The 21,634-nt window shown below is 49.7% G+C and overlaps 1 protein-coding gene across 4 annotated transcripts in view; it reads left to right on the forward strand.

Moving 5' to 3' along the window:
- Nucleotides 1-21,634, forward strand: part of LOC107520897 (mitochondrial intermediate peptidase) — a 152,915-nt gene that overhangs the window by 117,915 nt on the left and 13,366 nt on the right. For 3 of the 4 annotated variants that reach the window (XM_036228458.1, XM_036228461.1, XM_036228460.1), the window contains exons 17-18: nt 9,158-9,279; nt 12,106-12,179. The exons of the other annotated variant lie outside the window; for it this stretch is intronic. In XM_036228458.1, coding sequence (XP_036084351.1) covers nt 9,158-9,279; nt 12,106-12,179 — 196 coding nt within the window. The remainder of the gene's footprint in view (nt 1-9,157; nt 9,280-12,105; nt 12,180-21,634) is intronic. 4 annotated transcript variants of the gene reach the window in all.

Consider the following 21,634-nt stretch of genomic DNA (forward strand, 5'->3'; position numbering starts at 1 on the left):
AGATCCTCAGACTTAGTCACTTTACAACGGAAGGTGTGTGCTCTTTTCCCAGCCTCTCCCTGTTTTCCTCAGCCCCCAACACCCGGCACCTACTTTCCCCTCTGTTTCTATGAGTTCGACCTTTTGTTTAGATTCCGCGTGTAAGTGATACCATGCTGTATTTGTCATTCACCGTCTGGCTTTTGTCACTTAGCGTAATGCCTGCTGGGTTCATCCACGTTGTTGCAATGATAGGATTTCCTTATTTTTAAGGCTGTATAGTATTCCATGTATATCTGTATATGTATAACTATATAGGTATCTATAGATAGAAATCTAAATAATAGATAGATAAGTGTATACTTCTAATATATATACTCCATTTTTTTATCCATTCTTCCACTGATGGGCACTTAGGATGTTTCCGTACCTTGTGAATAATGCTGCAGTGAACGCCGTGTGTTTTTGTTATCAAGTTGTATGAGTTCGTATATATTTTGAATAATTACCTCTTATTGTACATGTGGTTTCCAAATATTTTTTCCCATTCTGTAGGTTGCTGTTTCTTTTGGTGATTTCCTTTGTTGTGTAGAAGCTTTTAGTTTTATGTAGTCCCACTTATTTATCTTTGCTTTTTTTTCCTTCCGCCTTTGCTTTTACTGTCAAATCCAAAAAAATGTATTGACAAGACTGGTGTCAAGGTGCTTACCCCCATATTTTCTTCTAAAAGTTTTATGATTTCAGGTCTTACGTGCAAATCTATAGTTTATTTTGAGGTGATTTTTGTACATAAGATAGGGGTCCAGTTTCATTCTTTTGCATGTGGCTGTCCAGTTTACCAACATCATTTGTCGATGAGACCATCTTTTCCCCATTGTGAATTCTTGGCTCTTTTGTCAATACCATACTGTTTTCATTACTATGGCTTTGTAGTATAGTTTGAAATAAGGAAGCATGATGCCTCGACCTTTGTTCTTCTTTCTCAAGATTACTTTGGCTATCTGAGAACTCTTTTGGTTCCATACAAATGTTTGCATTGTTTTTTTCTAATTCTGTGGAAAATGCCATTAGAATTTTGATAGAGATTACACTGAATCTACCTTTTTTTCTTATAAATCCAGATAATGGCTTGTCTATCTTATTTATCTTTTTTTTTTAAAAAAAAGGCTCTTAGTTTTATTAATCTTTCCAATTGTTTTTGGGGGGTTCTATTTTAATTATTTCCACTCTGATCTTTGTTATCTAGTGTTTGTGGCTATAAACTTCACTCTTAGAACTGCTTTTGCAGTATCTTATAGGTTTCGATATTGTGCTTCCATTTTTGTTTGTTTTAAGATATTTGAAAATTTTCTTTCTGGTACCTTCTTTGACCCATTAGTTTTTCAGGAGCATGTTGTTTAATTTCCAAAATTAGGGAATATTTCAGCTTTCCATCTGTTTTATATCTAGTTTCATGCCATATGGACAGCAAAGATACTTGGTATGATTTCAGCCTTTTAAAATTTGCTGACTTTTTTTGTGTGTGACCTATCATATGATCTGTCCTAGAGAATGTTCTCTGTGTGTTTCAGGAGTTCTGTTGGATGGAATGTTCTATATATGTCTGTTACGTTCATTTGGTCTAAAATGTGGTTCAAGTCCAACATCCCCCTGTTGATTTTCCGTCTGGATTATCTGCCCATTGTGGCAAGTGGGGTATTCAGTTTCCCTAATCTCACTCTGGTTTCTTGTTAGTATTCACTTAATATGTTCAGGGGTTTCTGCGTTAGTTGCTTATATATGTTTACGACGGTTACATCCTTTTGATGAATTGACTCCTTTATCATTATATAATGACCTTTCTTTGTGTCTTTTTATTGTTTTTGAGCCTAAAATCTATTTTGTTTGATATAGGTATAGCCTCTCCTGCTGTCTTTTCCATTTGCATGGAATATCTTTTTCCCTCCCTTCAGTTTGAGCCTCTGTGTGTCCCTTAAAGCTGAAATGAGTCTTTTGGCACCAGCGTATAGTTGGGTCTTGTTTTTCTGTGTTTTTTTTTGTTTTCGTTTTTTGTTTGTTTGCAATCCATCCAGCCACTTTTTGATTGGAGACTTTAGTCCCTTTATATTTAGGTGGACTTGCTGTTGCCATTTTATTTTTTGTTTTCTGATCGTTTTAGCGCCCCTCTTCTTTTGGCAAATGTGTTAACATGAGTTGCCTGTTTGAGTCTTGTTTCTGCGAGGATCCTCCTTGCTCCCCAGGGTGCCTTCCTGATCAGAGTCCTCATATTCTGTGAAAGTTCTCAGTACTTGACCAGGGGTTCTTTCAGAATGAAGAAGAATCTGGGTTTTTCTCTTGAGATGTTACAGGCAAGAATAGCGATATTAGGGAACTTCGATGAGGAAACTAGTAGCCTGCGTGTCTTGGTTCCAGTTTCGGGCTTGTTGCTATTCATTTATGAGCTCACTTAATTAGATTAATGTTACACCTCCTTGTTTCCTCTGCTAAACATTCCCATTTGAAGCAGTTACATCTTTGCTCTGCTAATGAATTAGATTTGATAGTCGTAATCTGATATATACAGGTTTTCTTTTTTTGGAAAGCTTTCCCCGCCCCCCCCCCATCCCGATATTCGTATGCAAAGCAAAATTGACAGTTGCGGTCGGCACACTAAAGAGACACGCTCCTTGTGAGCATCGATGGCAGTGGGCCTGGTGTCTCCGTTAACTGTCTAAAGAGCTTTGGTCGGTGACAGGTATCAAATACAAACATACAAATGTGGTGTCAGGAATTTGTTTGGGGAGTTAGGAACTTGAAATCAAAATGGTTATAATTTCACATGCACAGGAAGCAGTAAGTCACATAATGAGTTACCTTAGGATGTGCAATACGGAGTAGGAAGGAAGCATTTAGAAAGACACCTGGCTTCGAACCCTGTCGCCCACCTACGTGACCTGTGTGGTGGTCAGTTGGAATGCAGGCTAAATTGCTGGGACAAAGACCCCCCAAAATACAATTATTTAATTAAAACAAAGTGTATTTCCTTCTGCCAGAAGAGGCACAAGTGAACAGGCGGGGCCGTTGGGCGGGAGGCTCCTCCACCTTTGGCCTGTATCTTGGCGTCCACGGTGCTGGTCTCAGTTTCACGTTTTCCAGGCTAGCGGGGAGCGGGAAGGAGGACAGGGGAGGCGAGCAGCGTTCTTCTGAAGGACCTGGTCGTGCGCATCCCCTCCCCCACATCCGTTTCAAAATGCAGTAGCACAGCCATGCTGAGCCTCAAGGAGTCCTGGGAACTGAGGTCTCTGCCAGAAGGACCTCAAGCCTGTTCGGATTTAGTAGGGGAGAGTGCGAGGCTAAGAGGAAGAGGGGAGTGAGGGGGGCTGCTTAATCTCCACCAGTAGTCTTGCCTGAATTACTCTTTCTTAAGTGTAATCTGTTAAAATACTTATGAAATATTTACCGTCTTCCGAAGATTTTCATGAAGGCACAAGGTATACATTTGATAAATATAGGTATCCCTCCATATGTTCGGGAATTTATTTCTCTTAATAGTATTTCTGAACACAGCCGTCATCTTTTGAAATAGATAATGGTGTTAGATTTCTATTGCCGTGTAACAATTATCACAAACTCAGCAGCTTAGAGCAATTACATGTCACAGCTCCTATGGACCAGGAGGCGGAGACAGCTTAGCTGCGTCTTATGCTCGGGGTCCCCACGAGGCTGCGGTTGAGGTATAAGCTGGGGCCTTGGCTGCTTCACCCAGGTTGTTGGCAGAGTTCATAGCTTTGCGGCGTGAGACTGAGGGCCCTGACTCCTTGCTGGCTGTCGGCTCAGGACACCCTTATCTCTCAGAGGCCACCCCCAGCTCTTACATCCCTCCACCCAGATTCTGGAGGGTGGCCCCTGTCCCTGCCAGCTGGGCTTTCCCCACGTGGCCACTGGCTTCCTCAGGCGACCAGGGAGGTTTTCTGGCGTGAGCCTGCTAGCCAGACGGAGACGCCGTGTGTCACGTAACTAACAGTGGGGGTGACGTTCCATCACCCGTGCCGTCCTCTGTTGGTCAGAAGCCAGGCACAGGTCCTGGCCACGGTCCACGGGAGGGGATTCCACAGAGATGTGAGCGGGAAGACAGGGTCGTGGGAGCCACCGGGTGTGTGTCCAACACGATAGCTGTGGTTGCGTTTAAAACCTTTATGTTGAAAATCGAGAATTCCTGTGTATCTGTCACTGTCGTTTCATGGGTTTTGGTAGATGTCAGTAGGGACTTGTATCAAGTTAGAATTCCTGGTGTGTACGAATTCGTGGAGAATCCACACGCACGCGCGTGCACGTGAGGGCAGGGCATGAACATGAGAACGCGGGCAGCAGAGTCTCTGCTGCTCTTCGCATGCCGGATCGTTAAACACTTTCGCACTCCAGAGATTCGCCGTCGCAGAGAGACCCCACGGACCTGTCACGCTGTCCGTGCAGAACGTGGGACGTCTGACCGGTCTGTCCGCGCAGACCGGCGGGAGTGAGCCCCTCTCGCCCTGCGGTCCTTCGGTCATCCCGAGCACCACGGGTCGCGTTGAACAGTCGGCCTCTATGAGCCCGTACGGTGTCGCTGGCCCGTCTTTGTTTAGATTCTCCGAGGCCTGAAGGAGATCGAAATCACACACTAGGAAGCACGAAGCCAATCCTGACACCGCCCAGACCTGGAGATCGGGTGCCAAACGAGCCTCAGGTTCTTATATCACCGATCACATGATGTGGTCAAAGAACTCTTTAAAAAAAAAAAACTAAAAAACTATTGATAGTCACCCTGAGTTCCAGAAGTCGTTTTTAGCACAGTAATAGCCTCTTGTTTGTGATGTGGATGTTACGCCCGCCTCCTCTCAGTCAGCAGTGTGTCAGCGACATTGTGCATCTCTGTGAAAGAATCCGCTATGTCTGTCCATCCATCCATTGGTCTGTCCGTGCGTCCATCTATCCACTCAGCAGGCAGCCGATGAATTCCCGTCACGCTCCCAGGACCGCGCAGAGCCCAGACGTGCATGAACACTGTGGTCCTTGCTCTGAAGGAACTTTCAGTTCAGTACGACGCACACCAAGGGAGCCGCGAGTGTCACGTCTGTTTTCACGCGGTTTATAAAGTTCCACCGATAAGATTGTTTTAACGTAAATGTTAGCTAAATGCAAATATGTCTCTGTATAGCTAGAAATGAAGAAACGGTGTGCTACTTGAGAGAATCATTGAGAGAGAGGGTTATTCGGCCGTCCAGCATTTAACGTGTAGTTGAGAGCGTGCCCGCTGCTAGTCCCTGGTCTAGGTCTGCAGCTGAGGTGGACACAGCAGTCCCCCCTAAATCACGGCTTCGCTTTCTGCAGGTTCCGTTACCCCGCGGTCAATCGCAGTACAAAAATAATAAGTGGACAATTCCGGAAACGAACGATTCATCAGTTTTAAGTTGCGTCCCGTTCCGAGTGGCGGGGTGTAATCTCGTGCCGTCCTGCTCTGTCCTGCCCGGGACATGGACGACCCCTTCGTCTAGCGTGTCCACTCTCGTATACGCTCCCTGCCCATTAGTCGCTTGGCCAGCTGGCTTATCAGACCGGCTGCTGAGGTATCGCCATGCCTGTGTTAGAGTCGCCCTGTTTTACGCCCAAAGTCACTCACGTCACTTTCATTATAGGGTATTGTTCTGTGTCCTATTTTATTAGTTATTGTCGTGGATGTAGTCCCGTGCTTGATTTATAAATTAGACTTCATCACAGGCGTGTATGTGTAGGAGGAACTGTGGTGTAGACGGCATGGTACCGCTCGCGTCTCCGGAATCGGGGCGTCTTGAAGCAGACCCTCGTGGGGAGCGGGGACGACGGTCGCCAGTAGCCAGCTCCTTTGCTGCCTTTCTGTCACCGGCTCTGTCTCCTGTGCGGTTGGAAAAGGGCCGCGCAGACGAGAACTGTCCGAGTTCTGAAGCCGGTCCCGGTTTCCGTGGCGTGCCTGCCACGCCGCCGCCCCTGCCCTGCGGGTTTGTCTTCCACACGGGATCGTGAGCCATCTCACTCAAGGAAAGCTTAAATAGCCTTGCCTTGGAATGGCGCAAGGATCGGGAAGTCTACATCGCTCGTCGGGAAAAAAAAGAAACCACAGAACCGAACCCTTCGCTTTTGAGATCAGATTTACGCGTGACACACTGGGAAAGAACAAAGTCTTTTGTCCATCTGACAGACGTCCACCAGGAAGAGGGAAACTTCAAGTTAAAAGGCAGAAGATGTAATAAGTCCAGGGCTCACAGTGAAGCTCTGTCTTTCATTTTTCTTGATGGATGAGTCAAATGGCAGCAAGGACTTAATATTAGGTTGAATGAGCAGGAATTCAGCCATTTGTGGTCACATAGCAGTGAAATTGTAGGCCTCAGTGTGTCATGGAATTACAAACCACTGATGAAAGGCAGGTGGAACTTACTTAGTGTGTCGTGCGGTACGGACAGGGCGTAGTCCCGCACCCCAGCCTGTCATCAGACAGCAAGACGCGGCGAGGCGCGCGCTGGGCCGAGTGTCCGTGTGCGGGTCAGTGGACGCAGACGCGCGGCCGTGCGGGAAACTGCGTCACACGCGCCCAGAGGTCCCTTTCCACACTTCCGAAAGGTCTCACTTTCGTGATTCTGTTTATGCGGGAACTCGGTCACCAGTTGATGAAACTGAGGAACCTAGACATTTCTCAGCTCAAATCAAACACCACTGTTGAAGTAGGCCTGCTCTCAAGACAAAACAAAGCTCTATTCAGCTCGAATCCAAACAGAATTGCACACACTCAGCTCAGTACTGCGCAGGCTGCCAGACTTGCCCTGGCAGATCACCAAGAAGGACAGCTCTGAGAGACGGAGCCCCTTAACTGTGTGCTGCCCATCGTGGGGCTGTCGCCCTGAGAGACCTTCTGGCACCCATGGCGTGAGACGCCGTCTCGGTGGGGAGTCACGTCAGCACAGCCGGCCGTGCTCCGTTACTGAAGATGCCATTGTGTCCCAGGGGCTCGATACGAGAAAATCACCGTTGGTCCGTTAAGATTCCAGCATGAGATTCCGAAGCTGCCATAGAGCCCTTGCCCAAATAAAACGGTGTGAATTCCAAAAGGACCCAATTCTTTGACTAAACATTTGGCTATTCAGAGTTTGTCCTAACGGAATTTGGCCCGTAGGTGGTCCTTGGCGACCTGCCTTCCGTCTAACTGCCGCTCGCGTGCAAACGGAGTGTAAAGCCTTTCTCCGCCTTCCCGGGCCCCCGCCGTGCCTGGAGCACGTGCGGCCACATCCTCCCCGCCAGGGCAAGGCCGCAGGTGAGCTTCCGGCTCTTCGGCCCCTCGCTCCTTCCCGGGTCCCCGTGTGCCCGGAGCACGTGCGGCCACATCCTCCCTGCCAGGGCAAGGCCGCAGGTGAGCGTCCAGCTCTTTGGCTCCTCGCCGTTCGTGTTTGCATGGTGCTCTGTGGCGGCGGCCCCTGCGGCTGGGGCGACGTAGGAAGGATCCAGGTCTGGCTCCTGAAACAGACCCCGCATCGCACCCTGCCAGCACGGTGGTCGGGGGCTCACAGGCCACGCTCTGGGCGTGTGGCGCTCCCGTGGCCCGACTCGCACCTTCCGCGGTGACCCAACATGGTGCCACAAGGAGGAAGGGACACAACTCTTTCCTTCATGGGCACAACTGGCAAGGCGCCCGCCTTACTGCCTGTCACATCCTGTTGAAAAGCGGGGACAGCGGATATGAGGACAGTTGTCCACCTCTGCCCCGACAGCCTCACGTGCCGCCTTAGTCTGCGTGCCCTGGACGCTTTCCTTTACAACGGCGCCTTCGCCCAATCCGGGCAAACGTCGCCCCAGCAGTGTGGGCCGCACTGGAGTAACCAGCACGGCGACTCCATCGTCCCCGTCACCGTGCAGTGGGCATCGGACTCGGAGCGTGTTCGGAGCTGTGCCACACCCCCGTGATCAAGGAATCACCTATGGTTTTTAACATTTGTCCTTTAATAAGTCAGGCGGAATTTGCTTATCTAGTTTATAGATTTGTGGCGAGGATTATTACTTCATACTTTATTTTCTAGGTAGCTAAAAGATTTATTAAATAGTGATCATCTCAGTTAAACAACTCAGGCTCGAGGAGGTAGGTAGGGTAAAGGGGGTCAAATATTTGGGGACAGAAGGAAATCCCACTTGGGGTGGCGAACACGCAATGTAATACACATGTGACGTATTGTTGCATCGTACACTTGAAACTTACTTGATTTTATTCACCCAGGTCACCCCAGTAATTTTAATAAAAATTTAAAAAAATTTAAAACTATTTTAGGCTTCGATTCGTTTTTCAAGAAGTTTGCGTGTCGGATAAAGCATCCCTCAGAAGACAGTGGATCATCGCGTGTCCGATTTGTTTGTTGCAGAAAAGTAAACACGTTAAAGCTGTCAGCATGCCTTGCAGGGACCGCGTCTGCACCTGTAGCTGTCGTAGCTGTGTGCAGAAGGCGTGTGCCATGGGCGCGTCTGCCTCGCATTTGGGAAGCCCCCCCCCCCCCACCCGCCGCCCCGATAACCGAGCAAAGTGTAGGGACTGTCAGCTGTCAGGTGCAGAGAAAGAACGGCGTTTACAGGAAAAGAGTTCTCCAGTGAAGAGACTCTTCCACGATCTCTCACGTGGCCGTGCTCACAGTAACAACGTCATCGTCGGGCCTGGAGTCTCGTCTTCGGATGCCAATGGCCTTCCAGAGGGGCTGGAGCGGGCGCGAGAGTCCAGCTCTGCCTGGTCATCGTGACTCCTGCCACTGACACGGGAATGAGCCCCGGCAGTGACAAGCGCGTGGAAAACGACTAGGTGTCGGGTTGGGTTCTCTGGAGGCCTCCCTCCTCGGCCCGCAGACGGCCGCCGCCTTGCCCTGTCCTCGTGCGTCCCCCGTCTCCTAAGGGCGTCGGACCCATGGGACGAGGGCTCCCTCTAACAACTTCGTTTAACCTGAGCACCCTCCAAACCCGGTTCCGTTCTGAGGTACCGGGGGTTCAGGCTTCAGGGTGTAAAGTGTGAAAAAATATTAATATCGTGAGTGACGCAGCCCTCTAGGGTGAAGTTTAAATGAAAACGTTCACGGGTTTCCTTGTGCTTTCACGGTGTTCTCATGCATGTCTGACACAGAGATGTCATTCTCCCCCGTCTGTGCTTCTGTCCTGACAGGCCTGGCAGCTGCGGTTCAGCCACCTCGTGGGCTACGGCGCCAAGTATTACTCGTACCTGATGTCCAGGGCGGTCGCGTCGATGGTGTGGAAGGAATGTTTTCTGCGGGATCCTTTTAACAGGTGACCAGGGCCGGCGGGTGGTGCGCCTGTCATGAGACATCCCCTTCGACGTCGCTCGCCCCCGAGCCCGCTGCCTCCGGTCCGGCTCTGGGACCCTCGGCCGCTCAGGCACAGCCCCTCGCAGGCCCCGGAGAGCGTGCGTCCTGCGCACGCCGCAGCGCCCGTGGCCCCTGCCGGCTGCCGACGGCGACGCGGGCGAGGCAGCTGGCCCTCGCGCCCGCAGACCTCCGTGGGAGGCCCTGCGCGTCTGCACGCGACGGCCAGACGGCTCTGCCCAGCTTTGCATGCTCCCCATGCTCCCGGTCGCCGGGACGGGCGTCCTCACCTTGGGCACCTCGTTTGCTCGGAGCTGCCTGGCCGCGGGCTCGCTGCTGCTTCCCTCGGGAGCAGCCCCGCTGGACACCGGAGGTCTGTTTCTTCTGGAAAGTTCTCCCCCCGCCTGACCTCGGAGCACTTTCCTTTCCGTGGAGGTCAGTGGGAGTCTGAGAAGGGGGACAGCCCCCCGCTTAGACAGTGCGGGCTCCTGCCCTATGTGCGTGAGTCTGCGGGGACTCTGCCCTCCCGGGGCGAAGCTCTCCACACCAGCCGGTGAGGGCCTCTCATGACTCCCCCAGGAAACTTCAGCTGGGGACAAGATGGTCCCCCTCACCCGCCCCCCCCCACCCGCCCAGGAGAGGCAGGGCCTGGGGGCCGGGGGGCGGGGAGGGCCCGTCCCCCTGGGTTGTCACGAGTCTCCCGTCAGGGCAGAAGCACAGGAGCAGGCCCCTCTGACAGAAGGGGCATCTGGTGTCCCCAGTCCTTAGGAGGGCCGTCCCTTGAGAGCAGGCCGCTCATTGCCGCCTGGTCTGGGAGCCACGGAAAGCACCTGCTCTCCTCACCGCACCGGGGAAGGCGTCTCTGCGCATCTGGCAGGTAGCCCTGACCAGGGCCTTATCCTCCCTGCTGTCCTGTGGTCTCTCAACGATGACATCTTATATTTCCAGAGGGCCCTAAAGTTTCCACGGGGCATGCTGTTCTACATTCGCAGCCACCCTGGCAGAGCCCATACGCTTTATGAGCGGAAACCGAGGTTCAGAGAGGATGGATTCTTTGTTCGAGGCTTTGTAGTTAACGAGGTGGAGTGGGCTTATCCTCTAGGGCTGCTGATTGCTGGTCCCGTCTCCCCCCACAGCTCCCAATGCGGCCCTTCGGCCTTTCGTACAGTTTGCCTGAGGTTTAGATTTTCTCAGCAGTTAATAATCACGCTCAGTTCCAAAACCTTTTGAACTTGAATCCGATGTAACAGAATGTTTTAAGTGTTTTACAGGGAGGTACTCACATGTTACTTTGTCTTCTGCACACTGTGGACATGTGGCCTGCTTTTTAGATTTTGTTATTTTCAAAGGATCTAAAGCCAAAATTGACTATAATAAATCAGTTTTGGGGATTACAATTTTTTTTTTACTGGAGATTTCTATAAAACAGACAAAATATTATTTTGTTTAAAGGAACTACACTTTATTAGAAAACCACATAGTATTACATGGATATATTTCCAAGTATTTATGTCTTGTTTATATATGCATTCTTGCCCAGGCATGTAGTGGTCATATTTTTATAGACATGTAAAAGTAAGCTCGTAAAAATGCTCACTGGACTAGAAAATTTCTAAGCTCTGTCAAAAGATCCTTTTTGATCCCACTTTTGAAAAATCACCAGGCCAGACGCTGACGTGAGGAAGCCGGGCAGCGGAGCTGAGCCAGGCGGAGGCCGGAGTCTAGTGTGGGCCGGGGGAGCTGCGGGCAGCCGGGCGGGGACGCCAAGCCCCGTGGGCTGGTGGCAGGCAGGGCCCCTCGGCAGCCCTGTCCCCTGAGAAGGCCCGGCCTCCTGCCGGTCCATGTCTCCTGCTTCGTGGCACTTTGCCTTAGTGCTGACTTCAGGGTGGAACCCAAATTAGTGTTCGGTGAGAACATCTTTTTGATACAGTCATGCTATCAAAAATTCTGATTAGCGATCACGGCCACACAAACACCCATGTGTAAAATGCTACGAAAATAATGGAACGAAAACATCAAAATGAATTTATGTCATCCTAGCGTGCAGTCATGTGCCTTGAAGGAGTTGCATTTTCCATAAACTATGAAAAAGTGGCACTATGTAGCTTGTGTCCGGGTAGCATCAATTTGGAGAATTTCTGTCTATAAAAATTCTTCGAAACCTGCCTTCGTGGTGTTCCAGGGTTGCTCGCAGAACCCAGCCGGCAGAGTATCAGCGGCGAGATGAGAACAAGCTGCCGCCGCCTCCACCTCCCACACGCTCCTTAGTCAGGTGTCTGTTCCCTGAGCCGCCTTCCTTAGCCAAGGCCTCCTGGTACCGTTAACCCTCTCCTGCCAGCTTTTTTTTCTCCACTCATTTCAGGGTGTTATTGTTCTTTGTTAGGTCGCATCTCAAGTTCTTTTATGAAAGTAAAGAATGCCATACATAATTTCAAATCCCACTTTATCCTAAAGATGATGGAAAATAGGACATACTATTTTACTTATCCTATAACACGTAAACTAAATAATACTTTTGATAAAGAGAGATTGCTTGCTACGAAACAGCTAAGAATACAGGTAACCTTTTACAGGAAATATATCACCCCTGGTTTTACTCATTAGCATAAATTCCAAATCAGAAGTAGGTTTTTAGAAACAAGAAAGCAAAAAGCCCAAATTGTCTCATGGTGGCAGTTTTTTTCTGAATATGACATCAGCGTGGCTTCTTTTGAGAACCTCAAGACAAGCGTGAACGGGGGCCGAGCAGGCCGCGTGTGCGGGTGCCCGTAACAGTGTGCTCTGTCCCCAGGGCGGCCGGGGACCGCTACCGCAGGGAGATGCTGGCCCACGGCGGGGGCAGGGAGCCCGGCCTCATGGTGCAAGGTAAGCCCGGGAGCACGGGGCCTCCTGGGGGATTTCCCGCGAGGCTTCGTGAGCCCTGTGGTTGGGCGTTAGCCCTCGAGTTAGGCTTTTGCACCCTCTCTAATGACAGCTGTTTCATATTTTCTCCATACATTATTTTTTCTTTTAAAGAGATGATGCTTCAGCAATGGACTTTTCTCTGAGCCTCTATTTCATTGTATCCCAAATAACAAATTAATTCGTATTGTATTTCTATTCTAATGTTCATTTCTATTTTATTGAAAACCAAATAACAAATAAGTGTTTAGCTACTGCAATTTGTTTACATGCCAGGATAAAATTTCACACTTTAGCTTTTAAGATGTTACTAACACTCTAAAGTGGAAGTTGTTAAGTTTGTCGTAAATTTGTAAATTTGTCACAGAGTCTCAGAAAATTTACCTTTATATTTTAATAGATCACAATGTACTTCTTTAGCTGAAAAAAAAAATTCATTTATTTCTTACTCCTTTATTTCTTTCTCTAAAAGCTTACCTACACATTCGCTGTGAATTCCAAAGCATCGGGTTGGACTTTTTACCTGCCAGAAAGTTAGAACCTAATTAACTCTTCTCTTTAAGTCATCGCCATGCTTGTTTTCCTATGTAATTTTTTTTGGGGAGGGGGCGTTAATTTTAAAATTTAAGTATTTTCACTGAAAATTCAATTTTAAATGGACGTGGGCCATCGTGATTTTTCATAAAATGTTCTCAGAAATATTTCACGGAAGCTGCGGATATTATCGGGTGCTTTCAGTGTATGGACAGTTACATAGGCAGCTTATTCCTCTATCTGCTGAACCTGGGATTCGGGAAATAACCCCCAGCGTTGGGGAGACTCCCACTCGCCACGGGAGCTGAGTGGGCCCTGGGCATGAATGTGTGTCTCCTCGCCCGATCTGTTCGGTAGTGCTCCAGGTCCTCCCCTGCAGCCGCTCCTGTAGAAGGGCCGGTGTCTGTCGAGTGCGCGCTGTGCGGCAGGGGCGCTGTCAGTGCCCCAGGTGGAGTGGTGGAAACGGCCTCGGTGACCAGAGCCCGGCCCTGTGGGACCTGCTCTCCCCCTGCCGGTCTGGGAAAGCGCGTCCACGCGGCTCGGCCTGCCCCACGCCGGGCAAGCCCGTAAAACAAGTCGCCGGCCCAGAGGCCCGACGGTTTTATGTTGCACAGCCCAGCGGCCCTTTGCCAGTATCGCTTCTGCCTCCATCAGTGGATCAGGTCCCAGAAGTGACCCCTCAAAGGAATGGGGGCTGCTGGTGCCACCTCAGTTTTCCAGTTGACCCTTATTGGCCCCTGCGCTATCTAGTGACTGTTTGAAATGGTTTTTGTGTACTGATTGAACTTCTAGCAACCCTGTGAGGTGGGCATTATCATTATCCCCATTTCACAGAGAATGAGCGGGTCAGCTCCTGGCCCTAGTCACGGGCAGCGGGCGAGCGGAAGACCCAGGATTTGAACCCGTGACTAACAGCAGAGACCGAGCTCTTTATCGTCTGTGCTGTTTCACGCGCGTTTGTGGAGCAGGACACCTGGTTGAGGGTCTGTCACAAACTCGGGTGACAGTGAAATTAATTGGCTCATAATAGTAAGCAGCGGATCATTTGAGTCGTACGCATTTTAGCCGGTAGTTTTTGGAGCTGTCTCGACAACCCACTGTGAGTTGTGATCAAAAGAGACGCTTCAGCTTTGCTTTCTCGCATAAACTTTTTCTTAGGTACATTCTCCTCGTAGCTGTGCTTAGTTTATCCTTTTTGGGACCAGGGTCTAAATGCTCCCTGCATATAAATATTAGCTTACATGTGGTTCCATCAAAAGAAAAAAAAAAAAACTTGAATCCTTTTCAATGTTTGTCTTTTGGCTGGTATATTTTTCTACTCTGCTTCCAAGAATGTTGTAAAAAAAAAAAAAACTCTCTAAAAATTCCGTTTTTTTATATGAAATATTTTGTGTTAAGAAACTTAATATTTTCCACACTAAAATTCACACACACTCATGAGAGAAAAACAAGACCATGGTTCAAACCGGAGATGATAAAGTAGTCAGCTTCCAGTTACCAGCGACAATAGAACGGTTCAGCTTTTAAACCCCAGTGTGTGCCTTAATGCTGTTCTGTCATATCTCATTAATACACTTGATTCGTTACACGTCAGAGATGAATGGGGGACGCGCAGAGAGGTCATGCCTGTTGTCACATCATGGGGCTGGGTTTGTAAGACACGACCAGCAGCGGCTTCTCGTTTTCTTGTGCGCGGCCTGTCCCCCACACAGGAAGGTTATAAATGATGGCTCGCAGTCTGAGCACCGGGGTATCCGTAGGAGTGACTGGTGACATTACTGAGAACTACGATAGAAACACGTCAGTGATCGAGTTCGTATTATTCTGTCATGAAAATGCAATTTTTTCTAGGTGCTGTATGTGTTTTGCTTACTTACCAGGTTAACCTAAACAATTATATTAAGTAGCAAAGGTAAAGAAACAGAATGCCGTAGGGCCTCCGCGTCGCCTGAGTTCTGTATCTGCAGTTTCCGTTCCCATGGATACGGAAGGCAGACTAAGCGACGCGAGCATCTTCCATTTGGGTATCTGCGGGGCTTCTAGAACCCAGCTCCTACAGATACAGAAGGATGACTGTACCTGCCTTCAAATTTTATACTTCTCTGACCAAATGACAACTTTATTAACCTCCTTACTTTTGATTTAAGTTTCAGACGAACTCCCAGCCATTTCTTGGAGTCAGAATACCTACCTATGCATTGAACTCATGCTCTTTGAATGATACATATTCAAATAAATAAAATATATAATACTGTTGATCTTTGAATAATAAATACTACACAGGTGAACTTTTAGATTACTCCTTTTTTTTTAGAATGGTTGTCGATAGCTCCAAGTCCCTTGGTCTCCTCTAGTCTCCACAGATGGATGAGCCTCGCTGTGTCCAGAACCCAGTGTGAGGAAGCCCCGGAGAACACAGCGCTCCTCTGCTTCCTTTCTCCCTGTGGTTCGCCCCACACCCACCAGTTAACGGCTTCTGCCGGGCAACCATGTTTCTGTGCTAACTCTTAACATCAGAATATTGAGGGAGCCTCACAGGAAAAATGTTAAGTTGCAGCAACAGAAGCTTTTCTCAAAAAGTCTATATTTGTTTCCTCTACACGCTAAGCAACGCCATTTAAAGACAACAGAGTAGTATTAATGGCAGTATATATCCTGCCTCAGAGAAGAAAGTGGTCACGTGGTGCGGTAGGACTGGATTTGCCGTTCTTGGCTGTGCTGCTTCCTTCCCATCCGTAAGTTACCTGGGAAAGTCACCTCATCTCCCTGGGGGAGAGAAAACGTGATTTGACTTCAAAACACTTCTTTCTAATCTGCTTCTCCTTCGTTCTGTTTTCAGTCCATTTCTGAAGGGGTGAGTGTGTGTGTGTGTGTGTGTGTGTGTGAGAGAGAGAGAGAGAGAGAGAGAGAGAGAGAGAGAGAGGGAGAAGGGGAGAGAGAATCGATGTGACAGACGCAATAGAAAGAGCATCGAGACTCACCTTACATTTTTATCTAGTTTTAAACACACGCATAGCGTATAAAGATGTATGTTATAGGCACAACATTTAGTTGCTTAATCCCCCACTAAGCACGGTATGGCAATACCTGGCTGAAACCAACTTTCTTAATTGCCAAGAATTCTGGGGTGAGGTTGAGTTCTTTGTATTCAGTTGTCAATGTTAAGTTTTCTGCCATCCGTTCCATACCCCTACAGCATTTTCTGGTTGATGTTAAGTATCGCATTACTAAGTAATAAGAGAACTTAAAGTTTTGGCTTAAAAGAAACCACGATGATATGGTATTTTCATTCATTTTACCATTTGAAAAAAATATATGCTAGAATATTTTTTAAGTGTGCTGTGGTGAACATGATCCAAAGTTCAGTTTTCGATACAGTCATTTCAGAAAATGTATGGTTTTCTGGAAAAATAAACGTACGGCACAGTGTGTGAGTAGCACGGAGGTAGTGTTTTGTACCTACTAGGAAGCAGAACTGCTTTTTACTACAACAGATGAAAGGGTGGAATTCTGTGGCTCTTAGGGATTGAAGCTGTATTATTTTACTACTTTTTGAATGACGTAAGTTACTCATATGTGAGGATGCTTATCCTCCTCTGTAGACTGCTTATAGTGTTTCATATTATTTAAAGTTCTTGAGTATCCTTATCAAATTTTTAGGTTCAGATTATACTTATCTTTAAATAACCAGGAAAAAAGTGAACGTAACGAAAAATTGCCGCACACCATGTGCTTTCTCATTTAATCCCCTATAACATAGTTCTTATCGTCCCGTTTTTATACATAAATTAACTGTGTCCAAGGTCATTCTCTTTTTGCGCTGCCTGTAGTCTCGACTTTAAAGTTGTCTTTAAATTCTGACTTGATACTGAGTTAGTCTTTAGAACGTGGAAGATACAGGTGACGTGAGCCCGAGGCCTTAATGACCCCCAGAGTCTGAAGTCACATCCTAACCATTTCCGTTGACATTGGAGAGGCCTGCCTGCCTGCCATCCACTGGTCCTCCATAAAATTATCCTCAATCTGCTTTCATGCGAGCCCCTTTAGACTTTCGTGGCAACGCCATCAACTTAGCTTATGGTCATTTTTAGCCATGGCGGTTCATTTTTTAGTCATGGTGGTTCATTTTCAGTCATGGTGGTTCTCGTAGAAAGATTCTCACCACAGCCAAATGAGCACGGTGCCCAATTAAGTCTCGTGTTTCTGCCCCGCGATAGAGCATTCCTTGTGTTCTTACCCTCCGGCCTTTGCACAGAGAATTCTGTGAGGGGAAGGAAAGGTTAACATCCAAGATGTTAGCATTCCAGCGGTTATTTCCAAAATACTAAACAGCTTTATTTCTATGCTCCTTTCCAGAAGAGAACCTCTTAGCTTTATTCTTATATCCCGCTGGCCAAAGGTAATGTGGAAGTAGAGATACAAAGTAATTATGAAGTTTTTCAAAGGACCCGACATCAGATAAGAATAAAAGAAATAGATAAATGAGTCGATTCTCGGTGAAACTCTCAGTTCGTTTTGTGTGTGCCAGACTAACTCATGGAAGCAGAGACTAGAAGTCCTCAGAGCCTTACCTGAAGCCAATTGAAACCAATAGCTTACATTTCTTCATAGCTTTCTGGTGTTCAAAACACATTCAGTTTTGCCATAATTAGCCTACCTTGTATTCTGTAGCATCTCCTTTAACTTATTGCATATTATTCTTATTCAAGAAACAAACCAGAGAATCGTGGTTTATATTCCAAAAGGTCCTCTCTGTACCCCAAGGAGAGCAATACGATCTGCGGTGATAACTACTCTTCACTTTAGGAACCTTCTTAGTCCTGGTGGCGTTCAACACACCCAGCACCCAGATGTTGGCTGCACAGCGCTTCCCATTACAAGGAACTGGAGGTCCTTGGAGGAACGGCCGACCCTAGGGCCGGGCGTGCAGTCTGCGCCCGGAGCATCTTACAGTGTCAGGGAAGAAGGAGGAGCTCAGAAACACACACAGCGATGGGGCATGTGTCCAGGGGGGCCAAGTGTCCACTAAAACAGAGTTACCAATGGCCACAGCTGCAGCAATTTGAGGGACCAAATACATAAGAAAGTGTTGGAATAAAACCAATGCAAAGTACAAAATACATAATATCCGTGAGTCCATGTTGACACCAATGATTGAACGAACAAACGAATGAATGAATAAATAAATGGGGAGAAGGGACAAATCCCTCATGCAGAGGAGCTGCGGACACTTTATGTAGAGACTTGTCCCCAAGGAGGTGGAGCATAACTCCTCGCCCCTGACCTGTCCGCTGGGCAGGGTGACAGTCCGGAGGAGCCTAGGGCTACGTGACAAGGGCACGTGGCGTGGGACGCTGAGTGGGACCCTGGGAGAGAGAAAGAACGCCAGAGAAAAACCGAGGAGATCCAAGTAAAGTGCGACGTGAGTCAGCGCTGGCCGGGGGGCTGTGACGTGTGCCGCACCGGTGTAAGGTGACAGAGGACGCCGACCGGCCACGGGGTGCGTGGGGACGCTGCGCTAGCCTCAGCAAACGTGAAACGTCCCTGAAATGGAAAGTACGAACACAAAGAAAGCCTCTTGGGTCAGATGTTCAGCAACGACCCTACCTACCGCCCATGGTCCTCACCCCGCCGTAGCTCCACGTGCCAGCCACCCGGCTTCCCGGCAGCCGTCCCTGGGGCCACTGTCACGGCCCGTGGGGAGGGCCCCGAGCGGCTCGTCGGCGTACGTGGACGACGAGAGTCGCGGCCCGACGCGAGGCTGGAGGCCCACGGGCATCCGCCCGCGCGCGGCCTCGCGGGCCCTGCCACAGGGCTTTGGCGTTCATTCTGAGGACCGTGACAAAGCGTAGGCAGTATTTTTACGGCGGGAGCGACAAGGTCCGATGTGTGGTTTACAGCGTCCACCGACCGCCGAGGAAGGGGCCCCTTGCGGTTGGCAGCGGTCCCGGTGAGGGGGGGGCCGGGCCCGGGGGGCCGGCGGTGGCATGAGCAGTGGTTTTCTGATTTAAGAGGCGTTTACGAAGCAAGAGCAGCCGGTCCTGGAATCGACTCGGTGTGGGAGGGAGTGAGAGGGTGTCGAGGTCGAGGGCAGCTCCCGAGTTCCTTCTTCCACGGCTGGGGAAGGGGGTCACGCCCTTGTACCGTGGAGAGCGGTGGGGCCCACCGGTCAGAGCAGAGGAGCGGGGGCCAGCCGAGCACGAGGTTACGAAGGACGCAGTAGGGACAGGGAAGCAGGGAGTGCGGCCATTGTCCTAAAACCAGGCAGCCGCCGTGCGGAACTCACCTGGGGCAGCGCCCAGGTCAGGGAACTCAGGGCCCGGGCCGCGTCAGCCCCAGGCGGCCCGTCTCCCCGGCGAGCTCCTGCCGGGGAACCCCGCATCACAGGCGGACTCGTTCTGGCTGTAGCCGGCTCCCGCCGACGGGACGACACAGTCATCCAAACGGACGCAGACGGTTTTGTCTGTTCTTCAGGATGAGCGTGCAGTTGACGCGGCATCTTTAGGCAGTGAGCACCGGAGCTTTAATTTTTTTAATGGCCTGATTACTAGCCCGAGAGGCCACATGCGCTTAGCAGGTGGCTTCACCGCGGGTGCCGTGTGTGCGGCGCAGACGTGACGGTCAGGGAGCCCCGAGTCCTGCCGGCGAAAGTACAGCTGACACTCTCAGTAAGACAGCTGCGTAGGCAGCCACTGTGCGACGCCGCATGTCTGCAGGCCGAAAGCGAACCCTTTCCCTCCACCATCACTGTTCCCCGAGCCCCGCCGGCGATCAGAGTAACAGACGGTCTAACAGGAGGCGGTCAAGCTTTTAATACACGCACACGGGGAGTTCGCACCAGCACGAGTGTTCCGAAGGCAGCCGGGCAACGTCGGGTCTACATATGACGTTTCGGACGAAGGAGAAGGAGGGAAATGGGGCGTGTATGAGATCTCAGAAGGGGGAATGAGTGATTTACAGGCACTGGAGGAACAGCGGGACACACACGGCAGGCGAGTTGCTGCCGGGCCACTCAGAAACCGTGGTTCGCGGGGCGTCCAGCTAACGGGCCGCTGCCTGAAGCCCCCCTGTGTCCCACGCCTAACTCACCTTAGGCTGCTGAGGCCGGCATCCTAAGATTTCCTTCCCGAAGCAGGTTCTTCCATCTGAATCTCTTGGGCGGGGAAGAGGAGGGTCAGAGGTTCTTTTTGAGTCTTGTTTCTTAATAAATAAGTCAAAATCAATGTTCCAAAAAGGCAGCTTCAGAGCGGCAAACCTTTGGTTCCCGTCACCTGATTGATTTTCTCTAATGTCCAAATGGATACACAGTAGCTTAAACAGAAGAGGCATTTTACATTGTTTTGTAGCACTAAAAATTAGTCGTTACCTTCAGCTATGAAACGTCCGGTTACCATTTAACCGGGCAACCTGGCTAATCCCTCGATGCTGCCATCGAACAGAGCACGCATGCGGGTTTTCTTGGCTATCCCTAGGTTTATTCTTTAAAAGAGGTCTCTCTGCTTTTTATTTACTTCATTCGGCGAGGTAAGCATGCACACACGACCGGTCCTGCGTGCTCAGCCAGCGTCTGTGTCCGCTGGGTGTGCAGGGGCTCTGCATGGAGCAGCACCAGGATGCACGCGAAGGATGCGCAGCGTGGCCTAGCGGCGCCCACCCCAGAGGAAACTTTACACGCGTCAGTGACTTATGAGGACACCTCCGCACACAGACCTCTTAAAGGAAAAGACGATTTCCAGCGTCTAGCAAGCAGAACTGAGCTGTCGGGAGTAGATCGTTCAGAGGGCTTTCGACGGAGTGCCCAAAAGTGGATGAGCGCAGATCGTCTTTGATTAATGCAGCTCACCTCCCCCTGCCCCTTGCTGTCAGGAGGCCTGCCCCGTCACTGTCCAGCCCCTTACTCTGTGTTTCCCTCGATGATACACGTTCACGTGATGTCACATTTTATTTACTGGTTGACGGTTTATGCTACCCAGTAAAGTAAAATCTGTGTGAGGCTGTACCCCCCGGGACCTGTAAGAGGGCTCGGTACATAGGCCCGTCCATAAATATTTGTTAAGTGAGTGAATACAGAAATCTCAAAATATACTTAAAAGGGCAAATATTTCTCCATCCATAAAAAAAGGGATGATGCTTAGAAAGGGAACAGGTATGTATTTATTCACCTCGTTTGGAAAACGTTCATGTCACAGAAACCTTCCCAAGTGTTTCGCAGGCCTAACCCTTGCGGCGAAGCTCTTCTGGAAAGACAAGTGCCTTCAGCGAGGGGGGCGTTGTGTTACCCCGCGCCCCGTTCCCGCCCCTGCTCGGCTTTCCTGCCATCGCGTCCGCCCAGCTGTCTGGTTTGCAGGTTCGCCCGTGTTCGCCTGCCACTTGCCCCGGCTCCCTCCCCGTCACCACACCCACGTCTGGACCCCCGCGCCACCCCCCCCCCATTTTTGGTCAAAGAGCTTTCGCCGTGGTCTCGCGCTAACGCCATCCCCTTGGCACCCCGGGCCGCTGCGTGTTCTCCGTGGAGCTTTTCCTTCCAACTTGACGTGGGTTGATCACACTCCGCATGACCAGGGTTCTACGAGGTGTAGTGACACAGATCGTCCCTGGCGTTTTATAATTTGTATTAATGCAAGACCAAGCCACGCTGTTAAATTACTGAAGCTATTTAGGAAGCGAACGTCCACGTGGCCAGTGCTTCCCCTTCGCTGGGGTCAGAGGTGGTGTCTGCAGCTCGACGTGCGGCAGTCAGGAGCGTGCTTTGTTCTGTAAGGGAAGTCATCTCCTGGGGCTTAATTACAGCAGGACCAGGTCTGGGCGACACTCCACTTTGAGCCTCCTCCCTCCAGTGTCTCATCCTCTCCCAGGCACCTTATCACCCTCATAGGGTCGGAATA

Source organism: Rousettus aegyptiacus, unplaced genomic scaffold (genome assembly GCF_014176215.1).
Source record: "Rousettus aegyptiacus isolate mRouAeg1 unplaced genomic scaffold, mRouAeg1.p scaffold_m13_p_11, whole genome shotgun sequence".
Lineage (NCBI taxonomy): Eukaryota > Metazoa > Chordata > Mammalia > Chiroptera > Pteropodidae > Rousettus > Rousettus aegyptiacus.